This window comes from Lepidochelys olivacea (genome assembly GCF_965140295.1).
Source record: "Lepidochelys olivacea isolate rLepOli2 genome assembly, chromosome: 4".
In the NCBI taxonomy this organism is placed as follows: Eukaryota; Metazoa; Chordata; order Testudines; family Cheloniidae; genus Lepidochelys; species Lepidochelys olivacea.
Genome location: NC_140414.1, coordinates 117775194 through 117789471, shown reverse-complemented (window position 1 = coordinate 117789471; position 14278 = coordinate 117775194). Strand labels below are relative to the sequence as shown.

The following is a 14278-nucleotide window of genomic DNA, read 5'->3' as shown; positions in this document are numbered from 1 at the left end:
CCCCCATGTAACCACCTTGTGACCCCTTAAGGGGTCATGACCCCCAGTTTGAGTCTCCCTGATGTATTATTTATTACTGTCTGGAGTCCCCAGCATCAAGACCGCCCCCATGTTCTAGGTGCTGTACCTATTAAACAAATGCTTGTACTAGCATGCCAAAAATGTTCAAGTCCATCTTCTAAGCTATACTATACAGGATCACTATACTGGGATGGCCCTTTGTAGAGAACATAGATGACTAGTTTAGTTGGTGGTTTGGATATACACACATTTTAGAAAGTCTACAGAGGGTGTGATGAGGTATACAAACCCCACATTGGGCACCACACAGTTAATAAACTATTATGGGCTCAGTCAGCCGCACCCCACTTGTGAGAGATGTCAGACTTGGAAGGAACAGCTTACGAGGGGAGATCAGAGCAGAGTTTGTTTGGAACAGACCAGAGAGGACCACAGGCCTCCAGCACTCAACTCCTGGAGAAAGGCTGGCTGAAGTAAAGAGCTTCTCAGATGAATGCTGATCCACTTTTAGTGGAACTATTGTTTTCTGTTAAGCTGTGGCCACAACTGGGCTCATAGGCTACCAGAAGCCCTCTGAAGAAAGGACCGGTTACTCGTCTTGTGCAGTTACTAGAGCTCTTTGAGATGTGCGTCCCCAGAAGGGTTCTCCACTTCATGTGCTCATGCATAGATGTGCTTTTGACTGAAGATTTTCAGTAGCAGTGTGTTTGGCCAATGCATGTTCTCCAGACATCCTCATGCCCCATACCAAGGATATGTAAAGCTGTGCAGGCGAACCACCCTCAATTCTTTCTCTGCTGCGAAGCCCCGCAAGAAGCAACTCCGAAACAGAGATGAAGGAAGGCAGGTTGTGGTGTGCCCGTAGGGATGCATATCTCAAGGAACTCCAGTTACTGCACAAGCTGAGCAACCTCTCCTTCTTCAAGTAGCATCCCTATGAGCAATTCACTTCAGCTGACTCCCGAGCAGTATTCCCAGAAGGATAAGGGAATTTTGGAGCTGGATCTAAGAGTGATGACAGAGCTGGATTGCCAATAGCAGCTTCTAATCTGGCAGCAAGTATAAAAGCATTGTTTGGGAAAAGTATGAATGAAGACCAAGTAGCAGCTCTGCAAATTCCTGCAACTGGAACTATTCTCAATAGCACCAAAGAAATAGACTGGGATCTTGTAAAATTAGTTAATGCTCTGGAAGGAGGTGGAACGTTAGCAGCCTCTCAGAAAAATATATCCTGAAATCAACCTTAAAACTCTCCAGCTGGAAACTGTGGATCCTTGGATATGTCCACAAATGAAACAAACACTCTAGGAGACTTCCTAAATGGTTTAGTTCTGTCCAGATAGACGGCTAATGCCTTTCTAACATATATGTACGGAGGACAGCTCCCTCCCTACATTGCTGTGGTTTGTGGGGAGGGGAAAAAAGACTAATGAAAAACTTGGTTACCTAACATGAATGTTAAAAGATATTTAGGTAGGGACTTAGGATGCTGTAACAATTATTTTTCTCTGAAGAATACTGTAAAGGGTGAATCTGCCACTAATGAACCCATTTCTCCTGCTCTCTGGGCAGAATTAATGGCCACCAAGGAGGATGTCTTCATCGACAAATGAAGCAACAAACATTTAGCCATCGGTTCAAACAGATGTTTCATGAAATAATTAAGAACCAAGTTCAAATTCCATGCAGGAGTAGACTTTCTAACTTGTCGGAAAAAATTAATCAGCCCCTTGATCAATCTTATTTGGGCATAAGCTTTCATGGGTAAAAAACCCACTTCTTCAGATGCATGGAGTGAAAATTACAAATGCAAGCATAAATATACTGACACAAGAGAAGGGAGTTACCTTACAAGTGGAGAACCAGAGTTGACAGGGCCAATTCCATCAGGGTGGATGTGGTCCACTCCCAATAATTGATGAGGAGGTGTCAATACCAAAAGAGGGAAAATTGCTTTTGTAGTGAGCCAGCCACTCCCAGTCCCTATTCAATGCCAAATTAATGGTGTTAAATTTGCAAATGAATTGTAGCTCTGCAGTTTCTCTTTGAAGTCTGTTTTTGAAGTTTTTTTGTTGAAGTATGGCTACTTTTAAATCTGTTATAGAATGTCCACGGAGATTGAAGGCTCCTACAGACCTTGGGAGGCAGGCCAGTCCTTGCGTACAGACAGCCTTCCATTCTGAAGCAAATACTCAGCAGCAACTACATACCACACCACAGAAACACTAACCCAGGAACCAATCCCTGTAACAAACCCCGTTGCCTGTTTTCATATCTACTCTAGTGACACCATCAGAGGACCCAACCACATGAGCAACACCATCAGGAGCTCATTCACCTGCACATCTACTAATGTGATATATGCCATGATGTGCCAGCAATGCCCCTCTGCCATGTACATTGGCCAAACCGAACAATAAATAATTAATGGAAACAAATTAGACATCAGGAATAGGAACATACAAAAGCCAGTAGGAGAACACTTCAATCTCCCTGGATATTCTATAACAGATTTAAAAGTAGCCATACTTCAACAAAAAAACTTCAAATACAGACTTCAAAGAGAAACTGCAGAGCTACAATTTATTTGCAAATGTAACACTATTTAACACACGGTGGAGTGAGCAAACACAGAAAATCTCTACTTGTGAATGAAAGGCTGCGATAGCCACCAAATGAACCTTGACAGAACTCGTGAAAAGACTTTTTTTTAAATTCCATCAGGCAACTGAGAATAGTGAAGAGGGAAGATAGAGCAGACAAAAACTGTTAGTGGACACACCAGTGGTGAAATCTCTTCCCACTTTTTGAGGTGAGTGTTTCTAGTAGAAATGTTCCTTTGTTCGAACAGAACCGGTTGTACCTCTGTCAAACAGGAAGTTACTATCACCGAGAACCATTGAGGAGTCAAGCTTAGAGTTAAAAAATCTGACTGGAGACAGCACATGTGGAATAGACGGAAGAGAGGTGAATCAGGTAAAGGTACCAGACTTCTCTCGGCCAAGTCAGTGCAGTGAAGAGGACTTCGGTTTTGTCTTGCCTGATCTTGTTTGCCACTCTCAGGATCAACAGTGTCAGCAGAAATGCATAGAGAAGGCCCTCTATCCAAGAGGACAGGAAGGCATCCCCTATGGACTGAGGATCCAGCCCTCCCCTCCAACAAAGTTTCCTGAACTTTCTGTTGGCAGTGGTGGGGCAAAGAGATCCCTGGAAAAATCATGGAGCAGGTCCTCAAGGAATCAATTCTGAAACACTTAGAGAAGAGGAAAGTGATCAGGAACAGTCAGCATGGATTCACCAAGGGCAAGTCATGCCTGACTGATCTAATTGCCTTCTATGAAGAGATAACTGGCTCTGTGGATGAGAGGAAAGCAGTGGACATGTTTATTCCTTGACGTTAGCCAAGCTTTTCATACTGTCTCCCACAGTATTCTTGCCCGCAAATTAAAGAAGTATGGGCTGAATAAATGGACCCTAAGGTGGACAGAAAGCTGGCTAGATCGTCGGGCTCAACGGATAGTGATCAATGGCTCCATGTCTAGTTGGCAGCCGGTATCAAGCGGAGTGCCCCAAGGGTCAGTCCTGGGGCCGGTTTTGTTGAGTATCTTCATTAATGATCCAGAGGATGGCATGGACTGCACCCTCAGCAAGTTTGCAGATGACACTAAACTGGGAGGAGTGGTAGATACGCTGGAGGGTAGGGATACGATACAGAGGGACCTCTGATTTGTCTAGGATTGGGCCAAAAGAAATCTGATGAGGTTCAACAAGGACAAGCGCAGAGTCCTGCACTTAGGAAGGAAGAATCCCATGCTCCGCTACAGACGAGGGACCAAATGGCTAGACAGGAATTCTGCACAAAAGGACCTAGGGATTATGGTGGACGAGAACCTGGATACGAGTCAACAGTGTGCCCTTGTTGCCAAGAAGGCTAATGACATTTTGGGCTGTATAAGCACGGGCATTGCCAGCAGATCGAGGGACGTGATTGTTCCCTTCTATTCGACATTGGTGAGGCCTCATCTGGAGTACTGTGTCCAGTTTTGGGCCCCACACTACAAGAAGGATGTGGAAAGATTGGAAAGTGTCCAGTGGAGGGCAACAAAAACAATTAGGGGACTCCAGTGAGAAACTGCTGAATTGGAATTCATTTGCAAATTGGATACTATTAATTTAGGCTTAAATAGAGACTGGGAGTGGTTAAGTCATTATGCAAGGTAGCATATTTCCCCTTGTTTTTTCCTACCCCCCCCCCCCAGACGTTCTGGTTAAACTTGGATTTATGCTGGAAATGGCCCACCTTGATTATCATACACATTGTAAGGAGAATGGTCACTTTGGATAAGCTATTACCAGCAGGACAGTGAGTTTGGGGGGGGGGGGGTAAGGGGGTGAGAAAACATGGATTTGTGCTGGAAATGGCCCAACTTGATTATCATACACATTGTAAGGAGAAAAGGAGTACTTGTGGCACCTTAGAGACTAACCAATTTATTTGAGCATGAGCTTTCGTGAGCTACAGCTCACTTCATCGGATGCATACCGTGGAAACTACAGAAGACATTATATACACATAGAGACCATGAAACAGAGACCATGAAACAATACCTCCTCCCACCCCACTGTCCTGCTGGTAACAGTTTATCTAAAGTGATCATCAAGTTGGGCCATTTCCAGCACAAATCCAGGTTCTCTCACCCTCCCCCCCCCCCACACACACACACAAACTCACGCTCCTGCTGGTAATAGCCCATCCAAAGTGACCACTCTCGAATGATCACTTTAGATAAGCTATTACCAGCAGGAGAGTGGGGTGGGAGGAGGTATTGTTTCATGGTCTCTGAGTATATAACGTCTTCTGCAGTTTCCACAGTATGCATCCGATGAAGTGAGCTGTAGCTCACGAAAGCCTACGCTCAGATAAATTGGTTAGTCTCTAAGGTGCCACAAGTACTCCTTTTCTTTTTGCGAATACAGACTAACACGGCTGTTACTCTGAAACCTGTAATTAGGGGACTGGAACACATGACTTATGAGGAGACGATGAGGGAACTGGGATTGTTTAGTCTGCAGAAGAGAAGAATGAGGGGGGATTTGACAGCTGCTTTCAACTACCTGAAAGGGGGTTCCAAAGAGGATGGATCTAGACTGTTCTCAGTGGTACCAGATGATAGAACAATGAGTAATGGTCTCAAGTTGCAGTGGGGGAGGTTTAGGTTGTATATTAGGAAAAAAAATTTCACTAGGAGGGTGGTGAAACACTGGAATGCGTTACCTAGGGAGGTGGTGGAATCTCCTTCCTTCAACGTTTTTAAGGTCAGGCTTGACAAAGCCCTGGCTGGATGACTTCGTTGGGGATTGGTCCTGCTTTGAGCAGGGGATTGGACTAGATGACCTCCTGAGGTCCCTTCCAACCCTGATAATCTATTATTCTATTTCTGGAAACCCCCCCCAATCAGAAGAATACATTTGAAAATCTGAAAGTTTAGCTCCCATTCTTAATTTTGGGAGAAGTGCCTGCTCAAATTGTTGATCATGGTGTTTTGTATCCCTGGAAAGTACAAGGTTGAGATGAGTATGTTGACTATACACCAGTTCCATACTTTTAGTGCGTGAGCACAAAAGCAGGGGGCTCTTGCTCCCTCCGCTTAGCCCCAATGATTTATATAGAGCACATAGGCTCTGTTGTCTGTCATGACTATGATGGATTGACCTCTGTTTACGAATACAGGTATTCCTGACAGCCCTTAATTCCACAAAGTTGATGTGCAGAAGACTCTTGGGCAGATGATTTGCCCTGAGTGGTGCACGTCCTTAGATGCCCACTCACAACCTATAAGGCATTTTTCTAAAGTTATAATGATGGGGAGGAGGGGGGGGGTTGCATTGGGTAAAAGGAACTCCTAAACAGAAACTCCTTCCACAAACTGAGTGAGTCTGGCACATGATGGACAGACAGCAGCTTGTCTAGACAGCAATTGCTCTGGAGATGGACTGTTCTGACAGCACTGCAGACAGCAAAGATGTAAACTGGCGTGTTGTATTACAAAAGTACAAGCTATTACATGTCTTAGTAGCTGGAGACAATTTCTGGCCAACGTCTGGTGGCTTACTTGAACCTGGGAGATTAGGCTTCTTAAAGTTGTACGCCTGTCCACAGGGAGGTAAACTCTGACTGTTACTGCACCTAGACAAGCCCCTATTAAGTTTGTGCGTTGTTCCCAGCTGATGTAGATAAGCGGCTACCACTGCCACGACTTTTGACAATAACCCTGGGACATACAGGAGAGGATGAAGGGAAGCACTTACTACTGGAACTGATCCCGGTTGAGTGAAACAGACTAACCTTTTGTGAGGGCTGATTTGCGCAGCAAAAGTACATATGTTCTTATGTTTTTTGTTGATAAGAATGGCCATACTAGGTCAGACCAAAGGTCCACCTAGCCCAATATCCTGTCTTCCGACAGTGCCCAATGCCAGGTGCTTCAGAGGGAATGAACAGAACAGGTAACCATCAAGAGATCCATCCCCTGTCACCAGGGTGGATTTGATTTAAATCAAATTGATTTAAATCATTAGTCAGGAAGACTTGATTTAATCATGGATTTCTACATAAAAGTGCGTTCTCGTTGGCTGTTATAACCTTAATAGATATTCCTCATAACTCAGAGACAGAGATAGGTTTCATTTTTAGAAGGTACACACTATACATTTTTAAAGTTTTTTTTTAAAACTTCTCAGATTAATTTTCTGATGATCATTTGGTTATTTCATTTACCAAAGGTAATTGAAGCTGTCATAAATATAAAGGGAAGGGTAAACCCCTTTGAAATCCCTCCTGGCCAGGGGAAAGCTCCTCTCACCTGTAAAGGGTGAAGAAGCTAAAGGTAACCTCGCTGGCACCTGATCAAAATGACCAATGAGGAGACAAGATACTTCCAAAAGCTGGGAGGAGGGAGAGAAACAAAGGGTCTGTGTGTCTGTCTATAGTCTGTCTATATGCTGGTCTTTACCGGGGACAGAACAGGAATGGAGTCTTAGAACTTTTAGTAAGTAATCTAGCTAGGTATGTGTTAGATTATGATTTCTTTAAATGGCTGAGAAAAGAATTGTGCTGAATAGAATAACTATTTCTGTCTGTGTATCTTTTTTGTAACTTAAGGTTTTGCCTAGAGGGGTTCTCTATGTTTTTGAATCTAATTACCCTGTAAGATATCTACCATCCTGATTTTACAGGGGGGATTTCTTTATTTCTATTTACTTCTATTTTTTTTATTAAAAGTCTTCTTGTAAAAAAACTGAATGCTTTTTCATTGTTCTCAGATCCAAGGGTTTGGGTCTGTGGTCATCTATGCAAATTGGTGAGGCTTTTTATCCAACATTTCCCAGGAAAGGGGGGGTGCAAGTGTTGGGAGGATTGTTCGTTGTTCTTAAGATCCAAGGGTCTGGGTCTGTAGTCACCTAGGCAAATTGGTGAGGCTTTTTACCAAACCTTGTCCAGGAAGTGGGGTGCAAGGTTTTGGGAAGTATTTTGGGGGGAAGGACGCGTCCAAACAGCTCTTCCCCAGTAACCAGTATTAGTTTGGTGGTGGTAGCGGCCAGTCCAAGGACAACGGGTGGAATATTTTGTACCTTGGGGAAGTTTTGACCTAAGCTGGTAAAGATAAGCTTAGGAGGTTTTTCATGCAGGTCCCCACATCTGTACCCTAGAGTTCAGAGTGGGGGAGGAACCTTGACAGAAGCAGATATTTATGAAGTCATTGGGAGGTGAACTATCTCCAATTCAACAGGTTAATCATTAATATTTGGAGGATTTTCTTGCCAGGCTGTATTAGGAGGAGAACATCACCAGACAAACATTTAAATTGTTTTATTTAACTAAAGCAACAACATTATGTATTCTGGATTTTTTTTCTTCCACAACAAATATATAATATTTTCACAAAACAAGCATACGAATTTTTGAATTTAGTTAAACATTCAAGTTTTCTAAAAGCAGGTTTGTTTTTGTTTAAATTGTTTTAACTAAAATAGTTAAATGAAATATTAAAAAAAATTAAATCGACTACGTCAGCCAGGTCAACATGAGAAACTTAAAATACTGGCTTCTGCAACTAACTCAGTTGTCTTCACTGTCCGTTTCATGTTTGTTCATAATCTGGAAAAGAAAAACAAGCTTTCCTGCTTTTTCAGGTCCCAAACCATTTCTCAATTTGGAATGAATTAGTTCAAAGGAAGAAAATATTCTTTCTACGCTGGCGGAAGAAGCTACTGCTGTTCAAAGTGAGATCATCACTTCAACACTCTCTGAATCCAAGTTCTTAAGCGACTTCCACCAGTGAACTGGTGTGACTTTCTTTAAAACATCATCAACAAACATATATTTTCTTTGAATGGTTCACCCTTAGCTCTGAAGTTTATTATAGTTGGCATTACGGAGGGATGATTGCTGGATGCCCATGTCCTAGCCAACTCCTCCTCTTCAGCAATTAAGGTTTGACCCTGGTACCGAATATTGAGAATATTTGCAAGAAAATGAGCTGGAGATAGTGCTTGTCCCATTCGTTTTTTTTTAATGCTTGTAATTTAACTCTGTCATTGCATATTTCTGTTTTTAAGATCTCACTCGGTTCCTTCCAAATGTCAACAGCGTCAACAATAAAACAGCTATTTCCCTGCATTTTGTTCAAGGCTACAGAAATAGGCTTCAGGGTACTCGGCATGCAGTCAACATTTCTCTTAAGCCCAATGTTGAGAACTTTGGCTGTGACAGTGCCATCTATTTTTTCAAATTTTGTTCACAAACTGACATCAGATTAGGCCAGTTCTTGATATAGTGCTCAAAACAGTCCACTACGGAGTTCCATCACATGTCTTGTGGGCGAATTAGCTTGGTTCCTCCCGCTTTTTTCAGAGCAGCTGCTGCAAAGTGGTTGTCACGGAAGTATTTTGCAATTTCAACAACATTAGCCTTTATTTCTGGAACACTGAAGTCTTTGGCTAGGACGTGCATCAAATGAGCTCTGCAACCGTATAGTATTAGCTTGGGACTCTCTTCTAAATTTCTTTTCATCTTGGATACATTTGCAGCATTGTCTGTGACCAAGCTGCATACTAGCCATTTGAAAATTTTTTTCACCGTTTGTTATAGCTTTTACTGCTACTTCTTGTAAGTATTCTGCTGTGTGCGCATTTCCTGATGTATCAGTTGTTTCTGGAGGGAAGTTCTTCCCTCCTTCTGTTGTCACACAAGCACATACAACAGCATCATTGTGGACATTGTTCCACCCATCAAGACTCAGGTTAACAATTTCACCCTCTAGACCTTTTGCACACTGCTCAATTTCTCTTTCATACACTTTATCCAGCAATTTGCCTGTTGCATCTGCTCTGTTGGGTGGACTGTCTCCTGGTCTTAATGACTGAACCATGTTAATGAAGTGTGGATTCTCAATCATACAGAAAAGAGAGTTGGTTGCATAAACAAACCAGGCAACTTTTTCATCAATCACCTCTTTTTGTGATCTGCTGGTTCTTATCACAAAGTTATCTATGGTTGTTTCTGGATGATTTTTTCTTCTTTTTGCTACAGGTGATATACTGTGGCTATGTGACATACATGATGTGACTGAAACACTATCCCTGGCAGATAACTCTGAAACTATAGAAAATAATGGTGATCTTGAAGGTGGATAGTCTTCAGAATCCTGTATGTTGAGGATGGATTCTCCTAAACAAAATAAGTCAATGCAGTTATTTATTATTACTATAGTGCTCATTTAGAATTATTCATTGCATTCACTGACACTCAGTACTACTTTAAAGGTGAAACCGTAAAAGGAAGATCTGCCTATTTCAGCTATTTATTTTTTTATCACAACTGCATCTAAAATCATAGTACCATAGAACAACAACTATATATTTTTGCTCAAACATGAGAGTTCAAGAATAGTCCAGAAGGAAGACAAGCAGTCCTTAAGAAAGTAGTATGAAATAAAAAAAAGTTTACCAACCTGAAGATCCTGCATGTTCAGACAAGTTTCTTTCATCAACTTCAACCCAGCTTCCTCCTGAGAAGGAACACTTCTCATGATGTTGTTTCATCTGGGCAACCAGGCCTTGCATTCCTTTGTTGCGCTGTTTGCATTTTGCACGCGTGCCTGTCTTACCCACAGGTAGAGGAACTTCATTAAAATATTCCCAAACTGGGTCTCTCTTACGGCCTGCTCCATTATAGGTTTTCCCTTCTAGTGAGAGAATGGTATAGTAGATCTCAGATAATGAAGGTTACACTCAGAAAGACCTCAAGATTTCTGAAATATGCTGCTTAAACAGTTTCACTTTTGTTTCTATTGCCTATCCCTCCCTTCTCACATTTATCTCCAGACTTCTTCTCCTTGTCCAGAACAATCTTCTATCCGTTGGACTTTTTGAAACTTTGCACATTTAGAGAGAGGTAAGGGATTGACACTTCGTACACACACATTTGCAGATAGACAACAGGGTTGAGGTCTGTTCTCTCTCTCTCTCTTTCTCCCTCTTTCATATATATATAATATTTATTTATTTAAAACATTTTTTATGTTATCATGTTGTCTCTGGAGACACAAATCCACAGTTTGAGAACTGCAAAACTAAGCATCTCTGACGGTATCTTCTAGACTGAGCACTGAGTCCCATTGGGTAGATAGAAAGATTAACCTAAATAATCTATACAGAAGCCCTTAGAACTCCTAAGATTGGGTCCCCAATCCGTGAACTATTGGAACTCATTTACAAAACTTTTCTTAAATGTTACATGAATATATTGTCTCATACTATAGAATTAGAATTTATAATCCCTATTACATTATGAGATATCTTTGAGCTATAATGTATCTTAGTTTATCAAAAAAATCTGATTTAAATAAAAAAAATCCGATTTAATTTTTTTTTTTTTTTTTAAATCATTGTTTTTTTTTCATCCAGGCTGCCTGACACCCATTCCCAGCTTCTGGCAAACAGAGGTCGGGGACACCATCCCGGCCCATTTTGGCTAATAGTCATTGATCCTCCATTAATTTATCCAGTTCTTTTTTGAACCCTTTTATAATCTTGGCCTTCATAACATCCTCTGGCAAAGAGTTCCACGGTTTGACTGCATTATGTGAAAAAATACTTCCTTTTGTTTGTTTTAAACCTGCTGCGTATTAAATTTCATTTGGTGACCACTAGTTCTTGTCCTGAAGTTTGAGGGCTGCAAACCAATTCCCTGAATCTAATGATGGAATTATAGCTGTGAGGGTCACCATCTTGAATTTCTGTGATTTCCCAAAGGTATTTAGGAGTCAGAGATACAGTATCAGCCTCTGTTCTTTTTGGGAACAGAAAATACTTGGAACAGAATCCTTTCCCCTTGTGCAGGACTGGAACTAGTTCTGTGGCCCCTCCTGTCTCAGCCAGTGTTTGTAAGAGGAGTCTGTGAAAAGCGACAGTGAAGGGGGGTGGCATGGAAGTGACCTGGATTGGGTACGCCAATGTTATAACCTCCAAAGCCCATTTGTAGGATGTAATCGGCTCCCATGCAGGTTAGAAAAGGGAGAGATGGTCTCCAGACACAGGGAGGTGGAAAAAATGGTGAAGCTGAAGGTTCCTGAGGTAGCGTTGTTCTCGACTGTCAACCAAACCCTCAGAATTGCCTTTTGAACAATGAGGATGGCTGGATGATTGTGGTAGCAGGTCTCTTTTTTTTTTTTTGATATCTTGGCCTCTCTTTGGCTGGTTCAGTAGATATATGATAGCTGGAAAATTGGGCTGTGTGGAATCTCTGTACCATTTGTGATCTACTAAATATCCTCTTGTTTGCAGATGTATAAACATTAAGAGAACTGAGTGTTTATCTCAATTCCTGTGCAAGTGTTCATCGCTAGATTCAGAAAAAAACTTAAGTCCATCAAAAGAGAGGTCTTCCACAGGAAAACCTGACAGCTTCAACCAAGATACTGGACACATGACAACAGCAGTAGAACTGAAATGAGCTGCAGTCTCGGCTGTACCTAGAGGGGGCTGCATGTGTTATGATGTCCCATAAAGTGTTCAACAGAGGTGTTGGAATTTACTGTACTTAGTGTGGTTATATTTTGCCACCAGAGCTTGATATGAGATCCCAAACTGTAGGGTCACAGAATAATAGCTCTTATGATCTTTCCTGGGTATCTGGCTGGTGAATCTTGCCCATATGCTTAGGGTTCAGCTGATCACTATATTTGGGGTTGAGAAGGAATTTTCCTCCAGGGTAGATTGGAAGAGGCCCTGGGGGGTTTTCGCTTTCCTCTGTAGCATGGGGCACGGGTCACTTGCTGGAGGATTCTCTGCACCTTGAAGTCTTTAAACCATGATTTGAGGACTTCAATGGCTCAGATATAGGTAAGAGGTTTATTGCAGGAGTGGGTGGGTAAGTTTCTATGGCATGCATTGTGCAGGAGGTCAGACTAGATGATCATAATGGTCCCTTCTGACCTTAATATCTATGAATCTATGAGAACAATGAACTAGTGGTCCTTATTATAAGGCGTAGATTTTGTATAGTGTTGGCTGCCATGCTCACTGACAGCTTCTACTAAGAAATTTGGTGGAGGGTGGGAAAATAAATATTCAGAATTTCTGTCTAGAATGTAATACTTTTTGTCAGTTCATTTATGCATCAGTGATACCATAGGTGGCATCTGCCAGATTGTTTTGACAGGTTCCAGTAAGGCCTCATTCACCAGGAGAGCCACTTCAACAGAGGTGGTTGTGTGTAAAATGTCAAGACCTTTTGCTGCAACTACTGGACCTCCTCTAAAGGGATCTACAGTATGGCAGCAATATGTTTCATCAGCTCTTGAAATTCCTTTAAGTAGTCAGTGAGAGTATAGCCTCACATCCAGTGAAGATGATAAAATAGTAGTTTGAGGTTTTATCTCCTTATCTGCTCTAGCCTCTTGCCCCTCAAGAGACCCCTCTTGCAGGTGGGGCTGTTCAGGAAGTGACGGAGCAGGGAAGTGTTCTCCTCAATGATCCCCACAGGAGTAGATAGGAGCCCTTGAGAACTGCTGACAATAGGCAGCTCTCGGGTCCCAGTATGGCAACTGAGGGGGACCACAAGGTAGAGAATGAGGCATCCAGTGCTGGTCAAACTAATGAAAAGGAATAAGATTATTTGTGCTTTGGTATTTTTCTGAGCGAATGGGAGATATCCCTTTGTAAGTGGGTGACTCCTGTACAGATATTTAAGAATCCAAGGAGTCGTCCTCGACATATTCCAAACGAGGGGTAGCTAAAAAGGGTGAAGATGGTTGTCTGCCCTGTGGTAATAGGTACCAGAGAACTAGGAGGTACCGATGAAAGATAAGGCCTTGGTGACTCAGAAGATCTGACAAACGTTCCGTACCCATTAACAAAAGGAGATTCTGGCTCATCCAAATCCAGTCTCTGGAGCACCTAAATTTCTGTGAAACTTAGCGCATCTGCACTGTGAGTGAATGAGGCTCTGAACTGGCTGAGGTCAGTACCAAGGATGTTGTTTGCTGCATCAGTACTTGTTGAGTGGATTATGTTGGTACCGATGTTGATGACTTCAAAGGCACTGTGTAGTGATCTGAGACACCTGTTTAGGTACCAAGGGGTCTGAAGACAGTATAAGCTTCCTACATAACTGCCATACTGGGTCAGACCAAAGGTTCATCTAGCCCAGTATCCTGTCTTCCGACAGTGGCCAACGCCAGTGGCCAACGCCAGGTCCTCTTTTTGGGTGCCTTATTGATACCCTTTCTACTCTTACCCCACAAAACTCGGTGAATGAGGTACTGAGGTTGATGGGGCGCTGTGTTCACTCAGAGGCTGATGTACAGAGGGGTTACCCAGACCTGTATACAAGGCTGGTTGCAGGGATTGCTACATCGTAAGAAGTCTAAATTTAATTTCCCTGTTTTTTTGAGATCTGCTTTTAATAGATAAGCAGATTTTACCCTTTAATAGTACATGGTTGTCTACCAGACAGTGGAGGCACCAGGAATGTCCGTCACTAACTGGAAATCGATTCCTGGCGGGTGAAGCAGCATTTGAATCCCAGCATAACTCTGCAAAGATTATTCCTGAAGATCGGCCTTCAAGGGAAGGCTGGAGGAGGGGAAAAAAGGGTGTTAAAAAGAAGAAAACAAGTTAAGATAATATCAAACTATAAAAAACTGTGCTACAACAATAAGAAATAAGTAAACTAAACTAAATTATCAGAAAA

General features: G+C 42.2%; 1 protein-coding gene across 8 annotated transcripts in view; it reads right to left on the bottom strand.

The window, feature by feature from the left end:
- The window catches only part of LCORL (ligand dependent nuclear receptor corepressor like), a 179228-nt gene that overhangs the window by 76374 nt on the left and 88576 nt on the right, over positions 1–14278 (bottom strand). Inside the window, exons 5-6 of one of the 8 annotated variants that reach the window (XM_084626501.1) lie at positions 10035–10268; positions 8023–9751 (exon numbers count right to left, since the gene is read on the bottom strand). The exons of 6 other annotated variants lie outside the window; for them this stretch is intronic. In XM_084626501.1, the coding sequence (XP_084482627.1) occupies positions 8988–9751; positions 10035–10268 (998 nt within the window). In that variant the 3' untranslated portion in view covers positions 8023–8987. Of the gene's footprint in view, positions 1–8022; positions 9752–10034; positions 10269–14278 lie in introns of those variants that run through there. One more of the 8 variants, XM_084626502.1, reaches the window with a different exon arrangement.